This window comes from Theobroma cacao, chromosome 1 (assembly GCF_000208745.1).
Source record: "Theobroma cacao cultivar B97-61/B2 chromosome 1, Criollo_cocoa_genome_V2, whole genome shotgun sequence".
NCBI lineage: Eukaryota > Viridiplantae > Streptophyta > Magnoliopsida > Malvales > Malvaceae > Theobroma > Theobroma cacao.
The window spans coordinates 229,509-239,729 of NC_030850.1; the positions used below are offsets into that span (position 1 = coordinate 229,509).

Below are 10,221 nucleotides of genomic sequence, written 5' to 3' on the forward strand. Positions count from 1 at the left end.
TTTCAATAGGTTTGGAAGAAAAACCTTTGTTATGATGGACCAAAAATCACCTTTTTCTTTTGTTTTGTTTTAGGATTAATTGACTTGTAAGTTATACTAACCCTTTTAGGGTTCAAGATGGGGAGTTGGTGGTGATACCAAGTATAATTTCTAATGTCTCTGCAAATTTGATAAAAAAAACTAAGTGTTACCAACTTTAATGGCAACACAAACGGTGTGCTATTGCTACATTCCTGTGTGTATTCTCAATTAGGTGCAAGTAGTTTATTTTCATTCTACCATGAAATTGTTTTGCAAGCCAAGATCCATGGAAGCTAAATCCTTCATAATTTTTTTTTGGATAATTAAAGCAATGAATTCAAAACTGGGTATGATTATCAATTCATCGCAAAAATATATGTTGGCCCGGGGTTACACAGACGTAAGAAATAATGTGCCTTTTATTATCTAAAAGCAAAATCTCATTTTTCCGCTAATATAATCATTGGAAGAAAAAGGTCAATGCTAATAATAACACAAGTAACAACGCAACCTTTTTTAATTATTTTCTTCAAGTTTTTTCTCCTCCCCTCTACAAGCCCAAGTTGGTAATTTTGCTGAGGTTCTTTTCTTGAAAACAAAGTTCTTTATTTTATTTTATGATTTATGAATGTGAATGGTTAAATTTTGGTATAATATTTTAAAATATTCTTAAATTATTTTTTAAAAATTATAAATATTTTTATTATTATTTTATCACAATCAATCAAAATCTTTGTATTTTTATTTCAAATCAAATAAGATTTTAAGATTTATAATTGACTAATTATCATTAATCAAAACACTACTTGTAATTTTATACTTATACGTTGATGTGAATAGTAAAAAGTATCATGCGGTTATATGATCATGTCACATCATCATTCATTATAACATATCAACATCAATGATAACAAATAATATTTTGATTAATAATAATTAATTATAAAAACTTATATGATCAAAAAATAAAAATATAAAAACTTAATTCGACTAATAAAAAAATAAAATTTTATTTAATTTTTTTAAGAATTGATTATTTTTAGAAATTATATCTTAAGACTTATATAAAATTTAAAATCAATCATTAATAATTTAAACTTTTAAAAACTATGTGATTTAAACTTAAAACTTATAGGATCAATGAGATTTGGACGTAGTCGTCACATTAAAGTTGTTTATTCGTGTCTTAATATATTAATTTTAATGTAATTATATAGTAAATCATGCATGAGTTCAAATTAAGGTTGTTTTATTGCAATGTAGCTGAGAGGTTCACCTTTTTTTTTTTTGGTTAAAAAGTTTAGTAGAAAGGGGAAGTAGAAATTATTGTTAGAGATCCAAAAGACAAAAAAAAAAAAAACAGAATTAAAAAAGAAGATTTGGATAAAGCAAAAAGGTGGGGTGGCAGATGAAACAAGTCGTCCAAGAAATAGAGAAATTGAAGAGCGCAGTCCACCTACCGTAAACCCAAATGCAAATTGCCCAACCTCCCCAATCTATATGTCAAATGACCGATTATGTATTTTGGATAAGATATTAATATTCTTATACAGAAATATGTTGTTGTTATTTAAATGATAGTGAACAGTAGTAAGGTTAGTAGTAGGAAAGCAAAGAGAAGATAGGGAGGGTGGGTAAAACCGCGATTTCCTGATGTCCCGGTAAGTACCTTTAAAAAGGGCAATTTTGAAAGTTAAAACCCACAAAGAGAGAAAGGTGGCGAGGCACTTGTTGCATTGTGATATTCAAAGCCACACAAATCAACGCACACTCTTTTCTCTCTCCCCTCCCCCCTTCGCCCTTCCCCTTCCAAACCTCCCAAAAAATATAAAGCACTCAAAACAACACCAAGGAAAGCCTAAAAGAAAAAGAAACTTGGAAACTTCCTTCTTTTTCTTTTTTCTTTTTTTTTTTTTTATATTTTCCTTCTTTTTAATTCGTATTTTCTTTTCCCTAAAACGGAGGAGAGGTATACCTCCCAGAGAACAATACAAAACGAACCGGAACATCTGCGAAATCAAATCCAATTATAAGAAACTGAGCAAGGACGAAAAGTGTGATCAAATCGGAGGGTAGAGATGTCGTGTTCGTCTTCGTCAGGCTCGGAGGAAGATGATGAGGGAATCGACTCTTACAGGAAAGGAGGATATCATGCCGTGAGGATCGGCGATCCGTTCGCCGGTGGTCGTTACATCGCCCAGAGGAAGCTCGGATGGGGTCAGTTCTCCACTGTGTGGCTCGCTTACGATACTCAATCCTCTGTGAGTCCCTTCTTTCCATTTCATATCTGTAATTTCTTTACCTTTTTACGACCATATCTCTGACTCCAATTCGTGCTTCGCGCGGTGTTATGATCTGTTTATTATTTTCATTCATTTTGCAGAATTTTGTTGATTCTGATGCTTAAATTGCTTGAGATCTTCGCTTTTTAATTCAATTACACATTCTTTCTTGTCTTAAATTGATGTAGCTATCGGTTTTTTTTTTAATACTTCCCCATGGATTCTTCCGGTTAAACCGTTATATTCCCTTTTCCGGAAACTATTCCCGTTTTCTCTATTTTCAGCTCTTTCTTTTTTAAGGAAGATTTTTTTTAACAAAAAGAAAATCATTGTGGCAGTAATATGACAGTATCATCCGTTTCACTTCTTCTTCCTCTTTTCTGGGATCAGCGCTCAACGCCTGAATATTTCACTATACTACAATATCATATGAATTTATAATCAGGGTGAAGGAATAAACCTTACAATAAAACAAAAAACCTGATCTGAATAGTGCTTTATTTACACTGGGGCAAAACCTTTTTCTCTTGTAATCCTCTCCACTTAATATTATTGGATTTTTACTTCCCTGATAAAGGATCCTCATGATTGAGGATATATTTGTTGCATAACCATGGAACAACAACATTTGAAAGGGCATCCCTCTATTTATGATAAAAGTCTTCTGTTTACCAACTTCAGAATTTTGCTATATTTGCAATTTCAAAATCTCTCAAAAAAGTAGTAATGCTTGTATTCTCTTCATTCTCTTCATCAACCCTGAATCCAATTTTCTGGATTAGCATGATTGTATTATCTGACCTGTGTTTTTTTTTGTTTTGAAATCAGAAATATGTTGCTCTAAAGATTCAGAAAAGCGCACAGCAATTTGCTCAAGCTGCCCTTCATGAGATTGAAGTCCTTTCATCTATTGCTGATGGTGACCCCTCCAATTCCAAGTGTATAGTGCGCCTGATTGACCACTTCAAGCACACTGGCCCAAATGGGCAACATCTTTGCATGGTCCTTGAATTTCTTGGTGATAGTTTACTTCGATTAATCAGGTTTAACCGTTACAAAGGGATTGAATTGAATAAAGTTAGGGAGATCTGCAAATGCATTTTGATGGGTCTGGACTACTTGCATAGGGAACTTGGTATAATCCACACTGACCTAAAACCTGAAAATATTCTTCTCTTTTCCACCATTGATCCTACCAAGGATCCAATTAGATCTGGTCTTACCCCAACTCTTGAAAGGCCTGAGGGGGGCACCCTAAATGGTGGATCTACCATGAACATCATTGAGAAGAAATTGAAAAGGAGGGCAAGAAGAGCAGTTGCTAATATATCTGTGAGAAGAGCTTCAATGGGAGGAGGAGGAGAAGCCCCAGAATCTGCGAGATGTCTAGATGGGATTGACGTGAGGTGCAAGGTTGTGGACTTTGGAAATGCATGTTGGGCTGACAAACCATTTGCAGAAGAAATTCAAACGAGACAGTACAGGGCTCCTGAGGTCATACTTCGTTCAGGGTACTACTGTTCTGTTGATATGTGGTCATTTGCTTGCACAGCTTTTGAGCTTGCTACTGGTGACATGATGTTTGCCCCTAAAAGTGGACAAGGATTTAGTGATGATGAGGTAGGACTGTTCTATGCATCATGCTTTTGGAATGTCATTACAGCTCAGGCTGACTGCCTTATCATTGCCCTATTTTTGCATGGTATTTGTTGGGAAATAGGAATAGAGAAAAATTAATGATGAAACCAAGGCATTCTTGACATGTTATATTTTACTGAGATGATGCCTGGTCTGGATCATATTTGTTCTTCACCTATTTTATCTAGGCATTATACGTGTGTTATGCAATGACCGTAGAGTATGTCCTCCTTCCCCTCTGATCCTGTTATTATGGTCTCATTTCTTTTCTTTTCTCCTGGTTGTCAAAAACAATAAGAAAAAGGAGATGTGCTGAGTAGAACACAGGCCTGCATCATATGAATCCTGTTGTGTTTATATAAGGCAAATCGAACTGTGGAGTGTGTTTTGCTTCTGAGAAAGGCGCGCCTTAGGGAGATTCAATTATTGTCTTTGATTAGCATTTATTATGAATATGCCAACTATCTGTTTTGATTAGTCATGTTTATGGATTGTTTTTCTAATGACAACGACATGTTAAATCAAAAGAGAAAAGGAATAACGTTTTTCATTGGAATGTTTCCAGGATCACCTTGCTCTCGTGATGGAACTTCTTGGAAAGATGCCTCGAAAGGTAAAGTTATTTCTGTTTTGATGTCCTCTCCTATTCATAAAATTATTCTTATACAAATTTCCCATTTATGCTTGTGCGAGAAGATTGCCATTGGAGGAGCTCGATCAAAGGATTATTTTGACAGGCATGGGGATCTGAAGAGGATTCGGAGGCTGAAGTTCTGGCCACTTGATCGATTGCTGGTGGAGAAATACGAATTCTCTGAGAGTGATGCTCGTGAGTTTGCAGAGTTTCTTTGTCCTCTTCTCGATTTTTCACCAGAGAAGCGACCAACGGCCCAGCAGTGTCTGCAACACCCATGGCTTAATCTCAGAAGCTCAGGTCAGAATGAGATGCAAGGTCGATCTAACGTGGATGTTGGAATGCGCAACCTTCAGATTTAAGGTGGTCAAATGAAGAAAGGGATTAACGATGTCGGCCCCGCCACATCATTTTCATGACCCTCCCTCCACCTGTACGTGTATTGATTGTGTTCTATTTTTTTTTTTCTCTTGGTTTGTGACATTTCTAATAAGATTTATTTTTTGATTAATGATTAACTAAATGTAAAGTAATAACTATTTGTGAGGGAATGGCGTGGGCGAGGGAGTTTTAACTGCGATAACAGAAACCGGTCGTACTTGTGTTACATAATGTGTTTTATGCTCACTTTTAATCAATGCTTACAAATCATGATTAACAGCAACACCATAATCAAGAAATGGTGAAGATCCTGCTATTCTGCTGAAAGCCTTGAATCCTTCCTTTCTGTGTGTCATCTAGTCATGTAAAAAGACCTTGAAGATCAACTTGGGTGAATGCTTTGTAGTAGAAAGTAGAAAAGGGTTGGTACCTACTTAAAAACTCAACTCGCCTATTGAGCTCGTGACTTCTTAGGGCGTCTCAACGTCTTTTTTGCAGTTTTGTTGTCATGCACAGTGGTAGAGGACAATTATCCTCTCTCAGAATGTAATAACATCTTACTTAATATGAGATTGAAACATTATATTTATTTGTTTTGAAATACTTAATGTGACATTATTTTTGTTGCTTTCGGCTACCTTCCCCACCTAAGTACCTTCCCTTTGAAAGTGCCCGTTTTAATATGATTTAATTATAAAATTATAATTTTTTTTAAAAAAATTAATTTGTTAAAATGTGTAATATTTATGTTTATAAACTTGTTAAAATTTTTTAATTATCGTATGTGAAACATTTTTTTTATTTATTTTTAAATATTTGAAGTGACGCGTTACATTTACAATTACAAGTAGCAAAGGAGGTCCATTGGTGCTCTTCCATCTGTTTAGTTGTCACGGGCGTTCCTATTTGATAGCAAATTGCAAGGTCCAAATACTAAATGCTATTTATTTATATACGGACTGGATTGGACTTGGGGGTCTCCCACTAACCTTTAATAGGACGGCTGGTGCGGCTGCGAGGAACTACCCCTGGTGGGCCTAGTGAGGTGATTTTGGGTCGTTTTTTCGGAAGAAAAAACAGTGTAGCGAATGGAGTTCGAGTTCCCGTTACTCGTTGGAATAACGTTTTGGAACTCATTTCAGGTCATCATATTCTTCTGCGCCGCTACTCTGTGGGTTGGGCCTGAATGCCTAGGACTAGGAGCCGAGGGAGAAGAAAGCATATACTGCAGGGGAAAAGAGTAATGCATGTCATGAGTAAACCCTGACCCTGAGACTGCCTTTGGTTTATAACTTTATGCTCTCGCTTCTTTTTAAACACAAGGTTTCATTTTGCTTGGCTTGGGCGATTGTCTTCCTTACGCATTGGATTTGGTCAGCTGATAGGTGGGACTGGACCCAGTCATAAAACATCAACAATTGACGGATAACCAAGAAACGTAACACGCCCTTCTGCTCTAACAATTTGTGATAAAACGCAGGCAGCTCCAGTTCAAATCAACATCTTTCCCAAATCCTGTCAGATTGGATTGAGATTAAGATTCACACACAACTCTTTTTTGCTTTTTCGGGTTTCCAGATTTACCCTTAAGAATCAAGAACAGGGCAATCGAGTTTCTTGCACCCTGTTCTCAACCACAATGTCAAACGTTTCCTTGCGCTGCACATGATCACAGGTGGTTCTTAAATCATAACATGTGAATGATAGTTGTCAAACTTTGGGTTTAGTCCGATTAAGTTCTAACTCATAAATTTATCAGTAACGAATCTCGGACACGCATACTCTGTGTGTTTTCTGCCATTTGACTTTTTGACATCTACTTTTGAATGTCCGTGCAAAAACTCGGAGATCCCGATACAGCTGTGTTTAAATTAATTACTAGACTAGAATAGACTAGATTCACCAAGTACAATATCTGAAAATAGTCCGGAGAAAATAAAATGCAAAGCAAAGGTGGCACTGCAGATCAACCCACTTGCTCCGGCTGGAAGCATGAGCACAGATGACATGTAAAGTCAAGAAAATGTTGCCGCTTAAGTTTGATAACAACGTGCGTCTGCTATTCTCAGTCTCGGGATGGAAGAGTCTCAAGACGGAGCCAGAGTCTTCTCCAGTGCAAACTCGCTTAAATCATTGAGTTCATGTATTGCATTCAACTATTAAGAGACCTACACATATAATTAAAGGACTTCTTCTCTATCTCTACCTATAGAGAAAACTTTTGAGCATATATACTTCTGCAATTTTGTTAAAACTTTGAACTTTTCACAATCAAGGCATGGCCTGAAGCAGAGTCGCGGGCATGCCATTAACTGACAAGCACTTCTATCCCTGACCAAAACCAATCAAAAGAAGCATCACATTGCTACAGTTCAGCAACGGTCAGCATGTCCAAGATGAACCCAAGACAAAGATTTCTCAATTCATTAAATTACAGCAAGATAGTGAGAAAAAGGGCAAGTCCTTTGTTGAAGAACTATCATTATAGGTGAAAGAGACTACTGATTTTCATAAAAAAAAAAAAAAGGTGAAAGAGACACCATTTCTAGATGATCGATTGCTATGGTGTCTCTATTTTTGAGCAACATCCGCTTCAAAGATATCCTTCATTAAACTCATTAGATTATGAAAATTGTTTCTGTATCCATCACTAGTGCATCTAATAACCAACAATAAGGAATTTCATACAGCGATAATTTAAAATAAATGAGAACAACCATAAAAGGAAATAGATAACGGAGAACTATAATGAATCAGCTGCTAAGAACAATACCCACGGCATTAAAGTTTTGATACATCTAGCATCATCCCAGAAAGCAGGATCAATAAGCAAAAAATTAAAAAGGAACCATCTAAATTTATTGCATTCCTCTTTATCTGAACTTCATTTTATGCAGCAAGCACTATTAGTAAAGTGTAGAGGCAAGCAATTGAACATTCAAATATACATTCTGTCAATTCAACTTCGTTACAAAACCAGAGATGAGCAAAAAGATAAATGAAGTAAAGTCATTCCTATAAAAAGAGAATCAAGAAACCTACCTCAGATTAACTTCTATCATTGAAACCACCTGCAATTTGAACATTATGATTGCATGACTTTGTTTTGTTTGATACATGCAGGGGCCTTGTAATCCTGGCATTTCCAAATAGGTGTGCCTTCAATAGAAATAACACCATCAGTGGAGGGCTCCAGAGAAAACAAGGGCTTAACAGCAGCACTCGGATTACCCATGTTCTTTTCCGTCAATGGAGAGCTCTTAGTAATCGTCTCTTCCTTGGGATTCACTCGATCCCTAAAGGAACAAATGCTTAAGGGCAACTTCTTTAGCTTAACTCTGCCCCTCCTTTTACCAGGGGAATACACATCTTCACAAGCCTTTTCCTTTGACTGATTTGATTCTGCTTCACCATTATCCAACTCCGATTGCCCAGACTTTTCATATTTGGTTCCCTTTGCTTCTGCTTTAACTGACTCCTGAATGGAGTCCTCAGAATCAATTTCGCCTGCTACAGTATCTCCATTGCATGTAGAAGACTGGCTTCCTCCCAATACTATACCCCCATTGTAAATCTTAGTTTTCTCAAGAGTTGGCAAGCTCTTGGGCCTTTTATGTTTATGACCTTTCCATTCAGAAGTTGGTGAATTCTTCGAGATTCTTGGAGAACTGTTGATTGCTCGGTGCAGTCTATGGGCTAACTCTTCATCTGTCCTATTATTCTCGATTGGTTGGTGTTTTTTGTATAAGAGTTGAACTGGAACATGCTTCTTGAGCTTATTCTTTTTCAGGTATCTGTCCTTACTAACTGTTTCTTCAGAAAAAGTTGCTACCAAGTCCAAAGCACTCTTAGCTGCAGCGACAGCTTTAGCTGCAATTGCAGCCTTCTCCTCTGCAGCAGCTCTAGCAGCCTCTGCGGCCTTAGCAGCAGCAATTGCTGCTACTCTTGAGGCCGCCAAAATCTCCTCCGGAGAAAGATTTGGGTTATTGATATGAGAACTCAATAAATTATTAAGATGGGTATTAACATCGCTTGAAGAAGTAGAAGGTGAAGGTGAGGGTGAAGGTGAGAGTGACGGTGAAGGAAGAGATGAAGAAGAAGAAGCAACTGTAGGCTGATCTGAAGAACCATTGGCATTTGAAGCCTGTTTTTTGAATCCAGCAAGCAGGCGCTTCCGAGGAGGCAGAAGGACATCGGCATCCAAGTGATTGATATCACAAATGTTAGCCTCCATCATTCCTCTTCCAATTAATTAAGATCTTAAACACCAAACGATAGGTAATTCTCTACATGGATAATCCAACCGCTCCAATCGCTACCACTCTAAGACATCAATAACCATAGGCTCAGTGTTAAATGGCAAACAAAACCCAGAAAAGAATCTGAATTCTCTGGCAAAATGATAAGAATCATAATAATAAAAAAACTAGTCAGAAAACACAGCAAATTCAGAAAAGCGTATAGATTTAAGAAGTAGCAGGAAATTCAACCTATTTTAAAAGATAAATCGGAATTGAAATATGTTTCATTAGTTGCCAATGGCATAAAGAATGAAAATTTGAAAACCCTACAGATTCTGTAAAATCAGAACCTCCGTAAAACCAATGAATAACAATAGAAAGTGAACAAATGATGATTAAGCAATGAAAATAAAATACCCAAGCTGAAGATTTTGTTGGAACAGACGGTACCATCCAAACAAAACGAAAGCAACCAAGTTTCAAGATGAAAGCGATCAAAACAATGGAAAATCTCGCGTAGACTCATAAAGGGAAAGGAGAGAATTATATCAAGGCTAACGTAACGTCAAGCGGAAATGCAAAGCAGAAGCCTGATTTCAACCAAATTGCGTTATGCAAACGAAAACAGAGTTGAGTTAAAAAGGTTGAATTTTGATTCAATACCTGATCATTTATCCGGGGGGTTGGTTGGTTGGTGTCCCAGAGAAAGAGAGAAAGAGAGAGTTGAGAAGAAGGAAATTAGGGTTCTTTCTTTTTATTTTTCTATATATTTGTGTTAGTTTTGATTTGGAGGTGAGAGAGAGAGAGAGAGAGAGAGGGAGGTGGGGAAGAAATCCAGGGTAGGGGAGGAAAAAACCGAAGATGTTGTTTTGTGTTAATATATTCTACTGCTATTTACTACTACTACTACTTACTATTAATAATGTCAGAGAGAATTTTCCATTGGTTCTTCCACTAGTTTCACTGCCCCATTCCCTAAATTTCTTTCTTTTCCTTTTATCTTTCCTTACCAATGGCACAGGCC

At 36.8% G+C, this 10,221-nt stretch overlaps 2 protein-coding genes across 3 annotated transcripts; one reads left to right on the forward strand and one right to left on the reverse strand.

Moving 5' to 3' along the window:
• On the forward strand, positions 1,733–5,264 carry LOC18610640 (SRSF protein kinase 1). The gene is made up of 4 exons (XM_007046424.2): positions 1,733–2,282; positions 3,132–3,923; positions 4,507–4,554; positions 4,638–5,264. Exons 1-4 carry the CDS (start codon positions 2,100–2,102, stop codon positions 4,935–4,937), a joined length of 1,323 nt encoding a protein of 440 aa, XP_007046486.2. The 5' UTR covers positions 1,733–2,099; the 3' UTR covers positions 4,938–5,264.
• LOC18610642 lies at positions 7,678–10,045 on the reverse strand. Of its 2 annotated transcripts, none has more exons than XM_007046427.2 (2): positions 9,861–10,045; positions 7,678–9,279 (listed from the first exon to the last, which is right to left on the reverse strand). In XM_007046427.2, exon 2 carries the CDS (start codon positions 9,191–9,193, stop codon positions 8,042–8,044), a length of 1,152 nt encoding a protein of 383 aa, XP_007046489.2. In that variant the 5' UTR covers positions 9,194–9,279; positions 9,861–10,045; the 3' UTR covers positions 7,678–8,041. The 2 variants fall into 2 exon arrangements, with proteins under 2 accessions (XP_007046489.2, XP_007046490.2); XM_007046428.2 differs by having other exon boundaries at positions 7,678–9,347; positions 9,861–10,006.

Coding starts and splice junctions, on each gene's coding strand:
- LOC18610642 (XM_007046427.2), bottom strand. CDS start 9,193: ATGATGGAGGCTAACATTTGTGATATCAATCACTTGGATGCCGATGTC.
- LOC18610640 (XM_007046424.2), top strand. CDS start 2,100: ATGTCGTGTTCGTCTTCGTCAGGCTCGGAGGAAGATGATGAGGGAATC. Junction 2,283..3,131: donor CTTACGATACTCAATCCTCT/GTGAGTCCCTTC, acceptor TTTTGAAATCAG/AAATATGTTGCTCTAAAGAT. Junction 4,555..4,637: donor TTGGAAAGATGCCTCGAAAG/GTAAAGTTATTT, acceptor TTGTGCGAGAAG/ATTGCCATTGGAGGAGCTCG.